The sequence below is a fragment of the Martes martes genome, assembly GCF_963455335.1.
Source record: "Martes martes genome assembly, chromosome: 13".
Lineage (NCBI taxonomy): Eukaryota > Metazoa > Chordata > Mammalia > Carnivora > Mustelidae > Martes > Martes martes.
Window position 1 is genome coordinate 63,480,138 of NC_137901.1, and position 17,281 is coordinate 63,497,418.

At 59.5% G+C, this 17,281-nt stretch overlaps 1 protein-coding gene across 2 annotated transcripts; it reads right to left on the reverse strand.

Moving 5' to 3' along the window:
• Window positions 1-406: 406 nt before the first annotated feature.
• LZTR1 (leucine zipper like post translational regulator 1) lies at window positions 407-16,869 on the reverse strand. 2 transcript variants are annotated; one of them, XM_080821694.1, is made up of 21 exons: window positions 16,604-16,869; window positions 16,072-16,134; window positions 12,880-12,936; window positions 10,953-11,032; window positions 10,346-10,454; window positions 9,774-9,857; window positions 8,273-8,330; window positions 7,590-7,729; window positions 6,544-6,745; window positions 5,887-6,042; window positions 5,627-5,737; window positions 5,419-5,511; window positions 5,139-5,234; window positions 4,894-5,059; window positions 4,509-4,678; window positions 4,211-4,367; window positions 3,299-3,425; window positions 3,046-3,195; window positions 2,344-2,449; window positions 2,163-2,243; window positions 407-1,907 (listed from the first exon to the last, which is right to left on the reverse strand). In XM_080821694.1, the coding sequence occupies exons 1-21, from the start codon at window positions 16,801-16,803 to the stop codon at window positions 1,791-1,793; spliced, it is 2,523 nt and encodes an 840-aa protein (XP_080677820.1). In that variant the 5' UTR covers window positions 16,804-16,869; the 3' UTR covers window positions 407-1,790. The 2 variants fall into 2 exon arrangements, with proteins under 2 accessions (XP_080677820.1, XP_080677821.1); XM_080821695.1 differs by lacking the exon at window positions 9,774-9,857 and having other exon boundaries at window positions 16,604-16,860.
• Window positions 16,870-17,281: the final 412 nt, after the last annotated feature.

Consider the following 17,281-nt stretch of genomic DNA (forward strand, 5'->3'; position numbering starts at 1 on the left):
CAACCCCAGCCTGCAGCTACCTACCCCCTTAACCACTGTGCTGGGCTCAGTGCTCATCTTTGCTCAACAAAGATGGCAATTTCTGACCTGGTGCTATATCCTTGGCAAGTAGTAAGGGCCCAGGATTGACACTTCTGGTCCCCAGAGGTTTGGGAAGAGGTGGGGAAGCTTAGAGGCACCCTTGCAGATAGCAATCCTGGCCTCAACCTGAGTCCCCATTGTTGTTCAAGTTAACTGGAATGTAGGCTTCCCCGCATCTGTGATGGGCAAATGGCTCAGGGTGCCGGGTGGTTTTAACTGCACACGTAATCTCCCTGCTGAGCTTCGGCCACGATAGCCCAAGAGCATAGCTGAAATCTCCCTAGTCCTGGAAAGTGCCACGCAATGTTCTGAAATTGGCTTTCTAGGGTCCTTGGTGTGTAAGTTCATTTATTCATAGGTTTAGAAGAGAAGGTCAAGCAACTGGTTATAAGGGTCCACCACTGAGCGGGGTCTGTCCATCATTCCCTGGGGTTTCCAGGCTCAGAGAGGCTCATCTCGTGCTGGCCTGTTTCCTGGTTTGCTGGCGGCCTTACGGACTCCCCATGCCTGAGGGCGCCTACCTGTCACTGGGGCTCCCCATCTGTCTGTATAAGGCACCTGGGGCTCTTCAGTAAGGGCCAAGGCATGGCAGGTACCATGTTTGCATGGGGGCACAATGGGAAGGAAGGTGTGAAGGACTGTTTCCCCCAAAGTAGCTTCCTAATAGCTAGGGCAAGAGGGTCCCTGGGGTTCTTGCTGCCAGAAAGGAGGCAGAATACTGCTTTCTGCATTAGCGTGGAGTCCCAGGGCCTTCTGTTGACAGATGGGAAGGATGTGGTGGCCAGTCCTTAGCTTTCCAGCCTAGGCAGGAGCCTCTAGTGCAGTGTGGGAGCAAGACAGCCTTGGGAATCCAGGGTTCAGAATCCAGAGCACAGCCCTCCCCCACCCCCACAACGGGGACACCTCAGATGGGGCAGGGAGTTGCCAACCCCGAGTCCTGGTGTGTCCCAAGCACTTGGGACACATGATCTGTCACCAGCTCAGGGAGGGCTTATGCCCATGAGGTGTGTCTAGTAGATTAACACTACTGTGGTCTTAATGGCATGTCTATGACAATAAATAATTAGGGATACATGGGGACCCGGGGGGGGGCACCTCCACTGACTTCTCCCTGGTGTAGCTGGGGGCCCCTGATGTGCACACAGTGGGGTGGGATCCTGCAACTCCTCTGGAAGCCAGGCCCTGGCCAGAGTGGCCCTTCAGGCTAGGTGCTGACTTGGGGCCCTTCACACCCCAAAATTCATCTGGAGTCCAATTCCATGTGCCCATTCACAAACTCTGGGTGGCAGTGGGGGCCCTTAACAGCCGCCTCCATGAAGGTGAGGGGGTACTGTGTAGCTCCCATGTCAGAGGGGCCTCGGCAATAGGACCCAGCAGCCAGATCCACAAGCCATGTAGTCCCTGCTGGATGGGAGGCCCCACACCAGCTCCCTGGTGGGCTCTCCCATTGCTGGGCCCTGGCTTCCCACCCATACCTCCATCCGAGGAGAGGGTTCTGCCCGGGGTTGTGGGGGGAGGGCGTCTGTTTCACCATCCACTCCCTGTGGGACCTGTGTCCTCAGCAGTGAAATGGGGCAGAGACCCCGTGTTCCCTTTCCCTTTGAAGGCTCAGAGAAGCCGGCCCCTTGGCTGGCAGGTCCAGTAGTCTGCAGTGGGCAGGGCAGGAGCAAGCACGGTGATTCCTGAGTGGGCCGGCACCACGTGGGCCCTCATATGTCAGCACCCAGCTCCGCGCACTGCTTGTCAGAGATGTGGGAGGCCAGGGAGTCTATGATGTCAAGCAGCAGCTGCTGGCTCAGCGAGCGCAGCGTGGGCAGCTTGGAAACCTGCGGGAAGCAATCGGAAGGCCCACACTGGATGGAACCGGATTCCCGTGAGGGCCAGGGTGCCCTTCAGAGTCCACCCCCACACACATACCCGAGCTCTGGCGAGCCAGGACATGGGCTGACCGAGTGCCCCCCCCCACCGCCCCCGGGCCTACCGCCGCAGGACAGAAACTGCTTCCATGTGCTCCACCCCGCACCCAGCCAAGGCCAATGCCAAGGGCCGGGCGGCCAGCGCGGGGCTGGGAGGGCCCTGACCTTGGTGAACTGGTGCACGATGATGTGCAGGCAGTGCCGCTTCATGTCCAGCGCCTGCGTCTTGTCGGCCGCCTCCAGGATCTGGAACGGCAGGTTCCTTGAGGGGCTGCTCCCTCTCTCAGCCACCCCCCCCACACACACACCGGGGCTTCAAGGAGGCCCGTGGGCACCCGTGAGCTACCTGCAGTACATTCTGCACAGTCACGTTCATCTCCAAGTTCTGCTTGCAGTACGCCTGCAGCCGGTTGTTGTAGAAGCCGTAATAGTAGGGGGCAGCAAACAGGTAGCTGGGGGCTGGTTAAGGAGCTGCCGGCCCAAGGAGCTTGTCCTCCCGCCACCTGCCCATCTCCCCGGGGAAGGTGCAGCTGGAGCCCCAGGCCCAGCAGAGACAGAGGAAACCTGAGCTGCCTCCTGCCTGCTCAGAACAAGGAAACCCACCCCAACACCAGGCCCTGGCCCAGGGCTCCCATCCAACTTGCTCTCTACACAGACTCTGAAGTACTCATGGCTTTGTCCAGACCCAAAGAAATCCCAGAAAGCCTCTCCCAAGAAAACACCCACATTCCCATTTGCAGGACTGACCATGGCCTCAGCGCCCTGGAACGCATCTCACACCCAGTTCAGACCCCTAAGAAGCGAGGTGACCAGGAATCCCACCATGGTGATCTACTCACCTGTCACATGGGACGTTGACCGACCCCTTCCTCTGGGCAGTGATGAGGGTCAAGAACCCACCCACCCCTCTTGGCTGCAGACCCTCTGTGCCTGCCGACCAACCCCTTCAGGGAACCCCGGGAGAGCACCAGGGAATCCCCGGAGCGGGCAGCCGGGACCAGCCTGCTGGTTTCCAAAGCCTGGGAGCGCCCCCTGGCGGGGAGGATGCAGAGAGTCCTCCGGCGGCATGTTGACCTCCCCGTAGTAGATGTAGCGCAGCATGGACTCGAAGGCCTGCCTGCTGGGCACCATCTCTCCGATGGAGATGTTCACCTGGCCGTCCTCTGGCATGAAGGACCGGAACATGGCCTCAAAGTAGCTGCAGACAGGGGCGGGGGGGGGGGGAGTCCTGGCTCACAGCAAATGCAGGCGGGGGTGGGGGCCTGCCCGGCTCCACCACTACACACCACCCCTCCACCCACCTGGAGCGAGCGGCCAGGATGGCCTTGTGGGCCGGTCTTGGGTGCCCGTCCAGCAGCAGAGTGATGTCACAGAACTCCGCACCTGCTCCCTCCAGGTACGCCTTCATGTCCTGGATCAGAGATGTGCCTGGGGGGGGAGCCCCAGGGGTAGTGTGGGGGGACCTTGAGCAGAGGCCTCTTGCTCCCCCAGCAGACCCTGAGCCATTTGGGCCTCAGGGCTCCATGGACACTGCTTCTTGCCCATCTTGCTGCCCTGAAAACACCACCCCTGGGGGCCAAAGCCCTACTCTGGCCTGCCCCCCAGAGTCTGATCTCCCCAACTCAGCCCTGTGAGCCCTCCTCCCTTCCCTTGTGCTTATTAAGCTCCCTCTGGGCCTGGCAAGTACTGTGTCTTGACACATGTCACTCAGGGCCAACGGCCAGAGGCAGCACAGGCCCTGGGGAGTCAGGGGATGAATGAGACTGTGTTGTCCCTTCCCGGGCTAGGTGGGGCCAAGGGAGGCACCAGAACATCTGAAGTGTTCGGACCATGCTTGCCCCTCACTAGGCCCCAAAGGGTGGGCACACCTAGAAGAGTAGCTTAGGGACTAATCATTGTGACCGTGGATGGGAGCCCTCACACCTGATGTTAGTCTGGGCAGCCACCCTTGCCAGACAGGGGCCTGTGTCCACCTTCAGAAACGGACTCAGGAGAATCCCCGCCCTCAGGATGCCCTGTGGGTCGGGGCGTCTTCCTTCCAGTGAGCCCGAGCTGTCTGCCTGTGCCCCTGAGACCCAGAAGCACTCTGGGTCCCCTGCACACAGACCCCACCCAGAAGGCCAGGCAGGTCCTTCCACAGCTCCCGTCTCTACCCAAGATGAATGCCATCCATCCCTGTCTGCTGCTCTCAGGGATGGGGCCTAGGTCCCTACCAATGTCCACGGGCTGCTCTGAGGGGGTGCGGGGAGGCGGCTGCTGCTTCCGCCGCACGATCTCCACGATCAGTGGCGAAGAGAGGCGCTCGAACTCCTTCATCATGATCACCTGGTTGAAGTGGGACTCCTTCACCACGAAGTTCAAGCAGTGCTCCTGGGACACACAAGCCGGAGCAGGCAGGCAGGGTCAGGCCTTGCCTGATGGGGCAGCAGCCCGGATGGGATGGCTTGCAGGGGGATGGGGGAGGGAGGGTTGCCAGAGTGCCGGTGGGTGGCGGTAGGCGGGGGGCCGCACCTTTAACTGGCCCAGCTGCAGCCTGGCAGCGCTCTCGCACACGACCAGCACATTCTGCAGGTCCACGGAGGCTTCGATGTACTGTCGGCACAGCTGCTCCAGGCGGCAGAGCTGGAAGCTCAGGGCCAGCTTGTACACGTCCATGACAAGCAGCACGTCCTCTACATGGCCTGCAGCCCAGAGCTCCCTGAGCCTCGGGGACGCACGGAGAGGGAGGAGGCACAGGGCAGTGCAGAAGGGAGGACAGGGCCCGGGGCTCCTTCCCTGGACATCCGGGACAGTGGACAGCAACTCCACCACACGAGTGGTCGCGGGTGGTCATGGCCGCTGAGCCTCAGGCTGTCCACCTGCCCACCCTGCTCCCTGCACCCCCTCACCACCGCACCTTTCCGCGGGTACTTGATCTTGTCCGTGTAGAGGAACTGCATGAGCACTTCGAAGGGCCGGGCCTCAGCCTCACGGATGGCCACGTGCAACAGGGGTGGCCGGGCTCCCCCCGCTGCTCCACCAGGGACCTCCCTGGGAGCTGGGGCTGCCTCCTCCTCCAGTTTCTGCAGGGAGAGGAAGGGGAGCTCAGGGGTGCCCCAGGGCTGCTGCTGCCCTGGCCAGAGGGGCAGGGCCACACCTCACCTGGGCCAGCCGTTCCCGTGCCTGCACGATCTTCCTGCGGAGCCAGCGGCTCCGAGCAGTGACGATGGCCACATGGCCCTGCACGCACTCCTCTTTCTATAGCAAGAATGACACCTTGGTGGGCAACATGGGACCCTCCTCCTGGCATGGATGGAGGCCCCACCGGCCCCAGTGGGGGGGGCCTGGGATTTCAGGCGCGAGTGGGAGGCCAGTCGTGCCTTGGGGCATAGCCCTCACCCTGCAGGGTGGCAGGCAGGCTGGGCACAGGGAGAGCACCCACCTCGCCCAGCACAAACTCCACGTCGCAGAACTGGCGGCTCTCCCACAGACGCCCGTAGTCCTCATGCAGTGTGCACTTGGGGTAACAGGAGAACTGCCAAAGGAGACCCCAGTGTGGCCACTGGCCCAGCCCCTACCCTCCTCTGGGCCATGCATCCCCAGCCCATCCACCCTGGCCGGCCCCCTTGCCGTCAGCCCGCCAGCCCCACCTGGAACCGGTACATCTCCCCGCTGCGGATGTTGTTGTCCACCGTGCCACCGAAGATGTACATGGCGTCTGAGATCACCGCGGCTGCGTGGAAGAGCCTTCCGCTTGGCAGCTGGGTGGAAAGGGGTGGGGAGATGGTAAGTAACCCCGACCAGTACTTCTCTGAGCCTCAGTCTGCCCATCTGTGAAAGGGGCTGATCACAGGACTGGCACGGGGCGGGGGGTGGTGGCAGTGACAATAGTCAGGGTGCCAACCCTCACCTCAGATGCTGGCGGGGCAGGCTGCTTGGCTGTGGTGGTGCCAAAGTCCAGGCCAAATACATCGCGGGACTTCTTGAAGCCACCTCGGTCCTCAGAGGCCAGGCCAGGCGCCTCCTCAGAAGACGATGCTCGCTCTGGCACCTCAGCCCCGCCGACCTGGAGGGGACGGACAAGTGAGCATGGGACCAGTCTGCCAGGGCCAGGCCGGGCAGCAGACACCAACCTCCTGCCAACCTTGCTCAAGAGCAAGAGCGCTTGGGGCCACATCTGGGAGGGGCTGAGCCACGGGCTTGAGGGGCCTTGGCGGCACAGCTCAGATGGGACACCAGCAGCACTCAAGCTGGGTGTTTTGGCAGGACACCCTCAGCACCGTGCGGACAGGGCCAGAAGTGCCATGTTGAAAGCCTGCAGGCTGGAAGAATGGAGAACAGGGGCCCAGGGCCTCAGGTCGGGCCAAGACAGGTGTCCAGGGCCTCGGGCCTCAATCACCCTGGCTCTCTGCTCTGGTTGGCTGTCTGGAGCCCCCCGGGGAGCCCCCTGAGGCTGTGGGAAGCTGTGGGGCATCAGGGGCAGATAAGTCAGGATCCCCGCCCCCTTGGGCCACAACCCCCCTGCCCCGCCCCCGCAGCCATGGCCACTGTTCCGGGCAGCACTTGCCTCGCTGTCGGAGCTGGGCTGGACGACCTCCCAAGTCTGGAAGTCCACATCGTAGCAGTGCAGCTCATTAGGCAGTGTGTTGTCTGCCGCGCCCCCAAACACATAGAGGTGGCGGTCAAAGGCCACCATGGTGTGCCCGTAGCGCCGCTGCGGTGGAGGTGGGGAGCCACGAAGCAGATGCTCGGTGGGGATGCGCGTCCACCTGGGGGCATGTAAGAGGAACCCAGTGCTGGAGTGGAGGCTCTGGCTCCCCCACGTCCTCCACCTGGGGCACCCAGCCAGCTCAAAGCAGGGCCTAAGCGCATCCACCCAGTGCCCCTCATCCCCTTTTGCTCTAGCAGCCACTCTGCCTGCGGCCCCATGGGCCCCCCCAAGCCATAAAGCAGGCAGCAGCAGCAGGCAGGAGGGGTGGCCTCTGTACAGTGAGGCAATCCCACTCTCTGGGGAACAGAGACGTGTCCACAACTCAGACACGTGTGACAATCCCCACAGCCAAGTAAGTCCTTGCTCCCAGAGGCTCCCAGAACTCCATGTTCTGATGCTGCTCCTACATCTACCACCCTCCCAGGACTTCCCAACACCTTCCAGCACATCCTCTCTTTGAAACCCAAATGATCCTGGCCAGGCGCGCCACGCCATCTGGCTCCATGCTGCTCCCCACTACCGCCCCCGCACCTGCTGCCCCTGCCACTGGGCGGGGGCTGTGGGGTGGGGCATTCAGCAGGCAGGAGATCTGCCCTGGCAAAGCCCAACTCCGGGTGGCAGGGGCCCTCAATGCCCATGTGGGGGGTGGGGGTGGGGCGGAGGAGCTCTGTAGGAGACTCCGTGCTAAGCACCTCACACCAGCAGTGTGTTTCCACGGGAGATGGTACCTGTGTGAGGCCCACACGGCGGGATGTGCCCCCCTTGCACAGCCTCAAGCAGGCCGGGTGTGTTTGTTCCCACCTCTGTGGGGACGAGGGTTGGGGAGCAAAGGGTGCAGGCATGATGCCAAGCAGGCGGCCGTCAGGGGTACCCACCACCAGTCCCAGCACCAGGGCACTCACGTCTTGTCTTTGAATTCGAACTGGAAGAGGTTGTTGGTTATCTTGGCTCCACTCTGCCCTGAGAACACGAACATCTTGTCCCGGCACACGGCCACTGGGAAGTTGCAGCAGGATGGCGGGATCTCGCCGCTCTGAGCCACCTGGGGTGGGGAAGGCAGCTCAGCCAGGGCCCTCATGGGACCGGGTGTGCGGGTGACACCGCTGAATTGGGACGACTTTCATTCTTGAAACTTCTTCCATCAGTCAGGGTTCCTAGACTAATTTCTGTAGAACGGAATATAGTCCCACCTCGTCCACCTAAAATGGGCCCAGTTTCTAACAGTTGAGGCTAAAAATCATTACTACATGTGAAAGATAACCCAGGGGGGAGAAAACGGAGCAGCTGGACAGATCGCCCAGAAAGACCAACAAGCAGTACACCCGCCAGCGGGCTGAAGTCGCTGTGTTCAAGTAGGGGTGGGTTCTACCCAAGCCGCACCGGTCACTGGACATGACTCGATGCAAAACCCAGAGCCTTTAGTCACTAGGTAAGGGCAGCAGAGATCGGGTAGGAAGTCGGCAAGGAGGCGGCTGAGGACAAGGCTGGGCTTTGGCAAGAGGAACAAAGCAGCCCCTACCCTGGCCCCCCAAAACCCTCACCTCCCTGCCTCCCCTGCCCCACCCTGGCCCCCCAAACTCCTCACCTCCTCCCAGCATGTGAGCTCTCGGTCCTGGAGGCCAATGGTCCACATGTCATTCAACCTGCATTAGGACAGGGGAGTCAGGATCTCCGTAGCTGGGGCTGGAGGCAGGGTGGGCCTGGGCCCAGCTAGGAGGGATGGCTCCAGGGAAGGACACATCACGCAGGGCTCAGATCAGGGGCCTAGGGAGCAGCCATGAGGTGGGGGCTTCAGGGCAGAAGGGCTGGCTGAATCCCTTCTCTATGTACCCTGCTGGACAGGAACACGTGGCCTCATGCACAATGTCTAGCCACTGTGGCAATGTCGATCTCATTCGGCTGACTCCTGGGGGCTAAAAGAGGAGTTCAAAGAGGCAACACTCGCAGAAGCTACCACTAACTGGCGCCTGGGTGGCTCAGTTGTTAAGCATCTGCCTTCAGCTCGGGTCATGGTCTCAGGGTCCTGGGGTCGAGCAGTGGATCGGGCTCCCTGCTTGGTGGGAAGCCTGTTTCTCCCTCTCCCACTCCCACTGCTTATGTTCCCTCTCTCGCTGTGTCTCTCTCTGTCAAATAAAAAAATTTTTTTTTAATTTTAAAGATTCCATTTATTTATTTATCAGAGAGAGAGAGAGAGACTGAAGATGAGCAGGGGAAGCAGCAGGCTCCTGGCTGAGCAGGGAGCCCGATGCAGGACCCTGGGATCATGACCTGAGCTGAAGGCAGATGCTCGACCCTCTAAGTCACCCAGGAGCCCCAAATAAATAAAATCTGTTCAAAAAAAGAGAGAGAGAAGAAACTACCACTAACATTGTCACCGCTTGGAGCTGGTCCTTCTTCTTCTTTTTTAATTATTTTTTTTTAGTAACTGCTACACCCACCATGGGGCTCAAACTCACAACCCCAAGATCAAGCTCTTTTGACTGAGCCTGCCAGGCGCCCTACCCCTTGGAGTTTCTATGATGCTGAGATCTTGGGGAATGAGCACATGCTACTTTTATATAATCAGAAAAATACAGTAAAGCCGACTGTCTAAAATGAGGGGGGAAATGCCCGGTACACAGGCAGGAACGCTGTGTTGTCATCCACAGGGCTGGGTCTGAGGCCTGCTTCTGCCACCACGTGCTCACAGAAGCCCCTCAGGGTCCCTCCTCACTGCGGGCCTGAGGATTTTCACCTAGCAATTCAGGGGGCCACCATCCACCCCACAGCTCCGACAACACCCAGCTACGACACGTGCAGCCAGGAGAGACCAGCACGCCTGCAAACGGCTGTGCAAATGTGGGCCTGGCCTGCTGCCCCCTTGGATGCCCCCAGGAGGCGTCCTCGGTGGGACTGGGCGGGAGTGCCCCTCAGACGCCCTCTACCCCCATCCCACCCATCATCTTTTTCCCCTCACTCCTGTGCACACGACCCTCCTGAGACTCCCTGCCAGCCTGAGCCTGACCCCGCCAGGAAGGCCCGCTCCGGGGCTCAGGACACCAGCAGGGTTGCTCAGAGGTGGGGGGCTGGGGCTAGGCACCCCCTACCTGGCATTGCCGTCGTAGCCAGCGAAGATCCACAGCTTGTCACTGTACACTGTGGCGCCGTGGGCGGACCTGGCGACTGGCAACCTGTAGTGCAAGCTTGGGGTGAGGAGTGAGGCCACCTAGCACAGACCCGAGCCTTACAGCCCCGTGGGGCCAGCCGGGCCCCCAGAGCTGCCACACCTACATTTGCTGACGCCAGGGCTCTGGGGATGCCAACCGGGAGTCATGAGGCTGAGCTCATGAGGCAGGGGCAGGGGGATGAGGAATTCAGATGTCCATGGGGTTAAAGCCCCCTCCCAGCCAACACCAAAATATCAAAGCCGGGGGGAGGGGTGTTCCTCACCAAACAGAACCAGAGAAGGGCGCATCAGCAGTCCACTGGGGCCCCCTCTGCTCTTTGAAAGGAGAGAATCTAAGGGCAGGGAGGAGGCCTCAGACAGGCACAGCTGAGAGTGAGCACAACTCAGGCCTCTCTGGGCCTCGGGCTCTTCTTCTGTAAGGCTATAGAGGACCCAGTGCAGAAGCCTTTAGGACACCCCTCACCCCTTGAAGGTTTCAGCGAAGTCTCTCACCGTCCTTCAATCTTCCACTCCGTCCACTGGCCAGTTGCAAACTTATATTCAAAAAGGTCATTTTTATTCTTCAAGTTAGAATTGGAGTAAATGTCCCCAGTGTAGCCCCCTGGGTAGAGAGAGGGAGAAACAGTCATACCCAAAGACAGCCTCTCAGAGGCTTCAAACCCCAGGAGGCGGGGGCAAAAGCTGGCCTCTCTAGACATGTTGTGGGACTCCCTCTGTCAACCTTGGGGAGCACCTACAGCCTGCCTGACCCCACCCTGGGCTCTGGGGATCCAGAAATGAGCAGAACCCTGTCCTCTGTCCCTGGCAGAGTGACAGAGGAGGGAAGAGAGCCACCACCCTCCCGCCCGGTCACAGAGGCGGACCATTCCAACCCCAGGAGAGCAGCACAGTGAGGGAAAGGGATCCACAGGGCCACAGGGGCCCTTGCGAGGCCCCTAGGCCAGTGCAGGAACCCAGGTGACTCCGGCGGAAAAAGACAGCATGTGGACAGAGAGAGACTGGCCGGGCACTGCAAGTGAGCCCCCGGGCCAGGTGGCAGGACAAGGGAGCTGCGAGCCCCAAAGAGGGCACGGGGCCCCGGAGATAAGAGGCAGCTCACCGAAGACGAACATGCTGCTTCCGTAGACAACAGCTGAGTGGTGGTAGCGGGGGGCCGGCGGGGTGCCGGTGGTGAAGGCCCTGGTGTTGGGGGGGATAAGTTGCGGGGAGGGGAGGGGGGTGGTGAGTCAGCAGGGATCAGCTGTGCAGTCCAAGCCGCATTTTTTTGCATTTTATAAGCAATACCTATCTCATTATAGAATCTTTATATTATTTTTATTTTTTTCAGCAGGCTCCACAGGGACCAGCATGGAGTCCAACATGGGGCTTGAACTCCCGACCCTGAGATCAAGACAGGAGCTGAGACCAAGAGTCGGATGTTCCACCAACTGAGCCACCCAGATGCCCCTCATTATAGAAACTTGGAACAAAAATGGCTGATAAAGAAGGAAACACAGAACCAGCGATAAGACTTGCCAGAAAGCTCCATCTGTAGCTTTAAGTCACCTCCCACGGGGCACCTGGGTGGCTCAGTGGGTTAAAGCCTCTGCCTTCAGCTCAGGTCATGATCTCAGGGTCCTGGAATCAAGCCCCGCATCCAGCTCTCTGCTCAGCAGGGAGCCTGCTTCCCCCTCTCTCTCTGCCTGCTTCTCTGCCTACTTGTGATCTGTCTGTCAAATGAATAAATAAAATCTTTTTTTAAAAAAATTGATACTATCCTTAAAAAAAAAAAAAAGTCACCTCCCACCCCCCAACACACACACACACACACACCCCTTTTCTATGCTTGTTAATGCCTCTGAGGGGTTTTGTCAATGGAGTCACGGGGTGGGTATTTTGTAACATCTGCTTTTTGGACTCAACAGCAGAGAGTAACTCGGCTCGCAGCTGCATCTGGGCGCCCTTGGTGCAGCCGCTGACCACACATGTTCCTTACTGAACTAAAACCCCATTTCTACCTCTTTCCTGGGGCTGCTCCTTTTCAGAGTGTTATCCTTAAGCAGTTATTAGTGAAGGATTGTAGTCTTGAGGGTGATTCTTAAAATTAATCTGTAACTATTGGCTATGTTATGAAAGCCAGGGTGAGAGGAACAAGACATAAACTTCTACAGCAATCCCAGGGCTCAGTGATGCCACCCTGGGCCTGGACATCCTCCTCCATCCAAAGGGGGCGGTGAATCGCTTCTCGGCCTTTTGGCTAAGATCAAGTGCAAAGGGGGCGGTGAGACCCTGCCACAGAGGGACTGGTGGAGGCACACAGAGCTGCCCACAGTGGGGCACCCAAGTGACTCGGAGGTCTGTGCTCCTCCCGCACAAGCCGATGGTGGAGCTCAGGAGCAGGAGTGCCCAGCCAGCCCTGTACCTCCGAATCCTGGGATCCCTTTCTCCCCCTCAGCTGAGAGCTGCCCCCTGGGCAGGGCTGGAGACTGGAACAGACAGGTACAGATCTGCTGTGCTCAGAGAGGGCAGTGCCTTGCCCAAGGCCACACAGCTGGGAGGGCCGTCTGGCGGAGGCGGCCAGGGCTTGCATTCGGCCCACCACCCATGTGGGGTCTCCAGGCAGAGAAGGGGCCCCACGAAGCCCCTCGCCAACTGCCAGCCCCTGGGCAGCACCCCACTGCAGCACAGGGTCGGTCCTGGAAGGACCCAACAACCGATGCCTCCTCCCCCCACTCCCAGCGTCAAATCCCACAGCAGCTCCCCGCCCAGGAGAAGGCCCGGTGACTGAAGGGCTCTCTGGAGGCACAATGAGAGGACCAGGAACCAATCCAACAGATCCCCGTAATTAAGAGGATTCAGAATAATCAATCTGAGTTGCAGACTGGGAAAGGAACTCAGGAGACAGAGGGCAACACTAAAGGCCACTGTTATCTCCTCCCCAAAGCTTGTCTCTAGCTTTCCCCAGAATGAGTCCGCTAGTAGTTGGGGCCAGCACAGGGCTACGGAGTTCTGGAGGAAAGGGGGGCTGGGGCTCCAAGGCCACCCACCTGCACCAGGAGCAGTCCTTCACATCGAACCGCAGGAGGTCGTTGAGCATGGTCTTCCTGAAAGACAGCCAGGGACAGGTTGGGGTTGGTCCTGGGCTGGTCCCGGTCTGCTCTCCAGGACCCAGGAGATGGACACTGCAGCCCGGGTGGCGGGGGTGGGGCCATCGTGGGGACTCAGCCAGGGTCAGGCAACCAGCTGATGCCTGAGGGACCAGGGAGTGACCACAAAGGGCGCCCCCCCACTGGTGCGGGTACCAGGGCGGTGACGCACGTGGGATCTGCCTGCCTGGGGTCGGGTCCAAAGCATGATCCTGACTGCTTGAGGGCTCACACCTCACAGCGGGCTCCAGGACCCCCTACTCTCACTCCCAAGTCTCAGCAACCCCTTCTCTGAGGCTGTGCCACAAGGCAGAGTTTCCCACATCTCCGGGGAGGCCCTTTTGCTCCTCTCTGATCTTCCTTCCTCCTCTTTATTGCAAAGCCAATGTAACTACAGTCAAGATACAATAAAACAGGAAACAAATCCACTGGCCATATACCAGGACCTACAATGTTACCACCGCACCCGTGTCAGTAAGAAAGAAAAAGGGAGTCAATTAACAGGGACCTGGCACCCCTTGCAGGCCAAGCCTGTGCAGGATCCCCCCTGCACCCCTCCCTCAGTCTGCAGCAGGGGGCTGTGCTCCCCACCTGCATTTAAGGAAGAGGAAGGGGCCTGGGAGATAAAGGGCCTGTCTAAGGCCATACAGTCAGGAAGCCAGGAGCCAGGAAGGGGAGATGTGACTGTAATTTCTCCCCTCTCCCATCTGCCCCTCCTCCCCCTCCCTTTCTCCCCCCTCCCCCTTTCAGACACTGCAGGAAGCCATCTTTCTTTGTACCCAGTCCATTTTTGCAAAGTTGCACCCAGAGTGAGACAAATCTGTACCCTGTTTCTTTCTTTTTTTTTTTTTTAAAGATTTTATTTATTTATCTGACACACAGAGGTCACAAGTAGGCAGAGGGGCAGGCAGAGAGAGAGAGAGGAGGAAGCAGGCTCCCTGCGGAGCGGAGGACCCGATGCGGGACTCGATCCCAGGACCCTGGGATCATGACCTGAGCCGAAGGCAGAGGCTTTAACCCACTGAGCCACCCAGGTGTCCCTGTACCCTGTTTCTTGGTGCCACATTGTAGCAAGTCTTTCTGCTCACTGCTACACAGTTGCCATGACAACGCTACCTGCTACAGAACACTCCTAGGGATACTCCCCGCTACTGCCCTGGGCTGGACCCCCCACCTTTTCCGGTCTGGGGGTTGTCATTAAGCCTGCAGTGAACATCTCTGAGCAGATGCCTCTTCCTCTTTCATTCCTTCATGGGACACACATTTACTGAATTGTCCGTGTACTGGGTACAGGTCCTGCCCTGGTGGAGGACAGAGTTGTGTGCTCTGAGATAACATTGAGATGATCCCGTGCGATCTGTGCTCTTACCATGGAGCCAGCAAGAGGTGCAGAAGGGGAGGGAGGGCCGACAGCTGGCCCAGGCGGTGGGGAAGGCCTCACTCACAGCATATTCTGAAGAGAGGTGGGAAGGGTGGGAAGGAGGGAACCACCAGTACAAGGGTCCAAGCAGGAGATGCTTGGTTCATTCAGAACACAGCGAGGCAGTGGTGTGGCCCAGCGCCGTGCAAAACAAGGGCAGAAGAGCAGGGCAGGCACAAGTATATAAGGCCTTGTTGACAGCCAGGACAGTGCAGGCTCCTAGTCAGAGGGAGGGGAGCCATCCCAGGGCTATGGGCTGAGGAGGAGCACAATGAGACTTGCATTTGCAGATCCCTCTGACTGCTCACGGGGAAGAGGCTGTGGGGGAGACAGGCTGGAAGCCAGGGCCATTCTGCCTGGTCTGCAGGTCCTCTTGGGGTCCTGTGAACCCCACCAGCGCCAAGTCAGCCCCCCAGGGAGTCCTGAAAAACCAAGCCTGCAGAACCAATCAGAGGCCAGCCCTTTTGGGCTTCAGACCAAGTCCTATAGTTGAAGGGCAGGGATGGACTCATGAGGAGAACAGGTCATGTGCAAACACTATACCCGAAGAACAACCTCCATCCTGAGCCCTTCCCAGCTTGGTGCTCACTGACCCCCAGGAGCACGCTGCAAAAGCAGGGCGTATGGCCGCCCCTTATACAGAGGAGGAGACCAGGGTGCAGTTAATGCTGTTAAGCCACCTACCCCAGCCCAAAGTCACAAAGCTCTGACTTAAACTGAGCCGGGTCTATCCAGGAGACCAAAGTTCAAGCCTCAACCCCACATCTAGCAGGCTCCCGAGCCTCCTAGAGCCCTGGTGGGCATCCCCCGCCTTTCCTGACCACATCAAAGAATGAATGGGGGGAGGGAAGCCCTGCCCAGACTCCAGGCCTGGTGCCATTCTGCATTCCCCAACCCTGGGCCATTGTCCATGCTGATCCCTCTGCTTAGAACACTCGTCCTCTTTTACCCGATTCACTCCAACTTATCTTTCAGGTGATCAACCCCTCCAGGAAAGCTTCCCAGCCCAGACCAGGCCCCCTTCTCCTCTCCAAGCACGTAGGCTATGCCCACACCCAGTACTTAACAGGGCCCAGCCCATGATAAGAGCTAAAACAGTTCTTTCCCTCTGGGAATGGGTCTTAGGGGAATGCCACCCGGGGGAACCAGTTGCACAGACCAAAGGTTTGCCTCTGCCATTCTCTCTCACCCAAGGAAACCAGCCACAACCTAACTGGGAACAGTTCATGGCATGGAGGTGTGCCCACCAACACAACACCAGGTCATTGTCAGGAAAGCTGTTTCCCAGGAATTTCTAGCAATGTGGGAAAACCTTTACAAAAAGTACAAAATAGGGGAAATAAATAAAACTGTTCTCTAAACGCTGCCATGTGGGGCATGCTGATAAAGCCCAGAGAGAAGGGCAGAGAAGGGAAAGTGTCTGGGGAGGGTGGCAGCCAGAGCGGATGTCTTTCTTTAAAGGCCGTGTCCACTCGCTCAGAACAAGAGGCACATTTGTGTGTCCCAAGCATGTGCTACCCACTGAATGCTGTGCAGAGGGCCTTGAGGGTAGGGTCTTTCATGTGGAGAAACAAAGGCTGAGGACTTAGCTAACCCAGTTAGAACTAACCCAGTTTGAACCACCATGTTTCTCCCTCCCTGGTCCAAACACCCTGACGCTCATGCTCACTCACCCATTGTCTCCACCAAATACATAGATGGCGTCTTTATAGGCCACCACTGTGTGCTTGCTGCGCCTGGAAAAGAACGAAGGGGTGGCTAGCAGTGAGGCTGGGACCCTCCTGGGAGCAGCCAACAAATGAGACTAAGCACCCAGGCTGCTGCAGAAATCAGGTAACACCTCTCAACTGCCCAAGATCGCTAGAGATGCCCAAATTCCACAAGTACCCCAGGACCCTGTATACGGGTCCTTGACATTGCCCTGGGACTCTGTGGACTCCTCGCCCCACTGCAGAGCACCTGGGACCCCAGCTCCAGACCCACAAACACCACTAGTTACCTCTAGTACCCTGCCCCAGGCCACCCGGCTCCGAGACTCCCTCAGAACACCCTCCTACGGCCTCGACATCATCCTGGACATCACCACTTCCTCCCTCCCCATCCCCCATTACCAGATCCCACTCCTGGACACCACGCCCCGGCCTCGGCCCCTGGACCCCGCCCCGGGGCCTCCTCACACACACCCCCATCCCCAAGCCGCCGTACCGGGCCCCCACGAACTCGTCGCAGGGCGGGAGGCGCCGCCAACGATGCACTGTCTCGAAGGGCCCGAAGTTGAGTGTCAGGTACTCAACACTGTCCGAGCAGCTGTGGTCAAAGTCCACACTCGGGGCTACCTTGGACCTTGCGCTGCCGGCCAGGGCCCCGGCCCCAATCGGGCCTCCCGAGCCCCCCGGCCCAGCCATCCCGGGTCCACGCCCGATCTGCCACCGGGTCCGCGGGACGTGCGGCCACCGCCCCGGGCCGCCCCGAAGGACTACATTTCCCGGCGAGCCCTGTGCCGAACGCGCCGCACTTCCGGCCTGCGCCGCATTTCCCGGCAAGCTTAGCGCCCCTCGTGGCTCCGCGGGCCAGCGCAACCTCGGGGAAGCGTGGAGTGAGTAACCCTCTGGGAAGCGTTCCCCACAAAGTACGCGCGCCAGATTCCCTCTTCCACTGAAGACGGCATCCAGGCTCCAGCCCCGTCCGGACTGGACATCCCCGTCACCGGCCAGGCCCACGCCGCCCGGAGATGGGCCACACTTCCCGGCATGCCCTGTGTGCCCGGATCGGCCTTGACCGTCCGCCGCTCTTGGGATCCTGGGTGGAGGGTTCCGGGCTTTCAGCGGTCTGGGAGGGAGCCCGACTATCCCCTTACTGCCTGCGCCCCCACTTCTGGCCCCC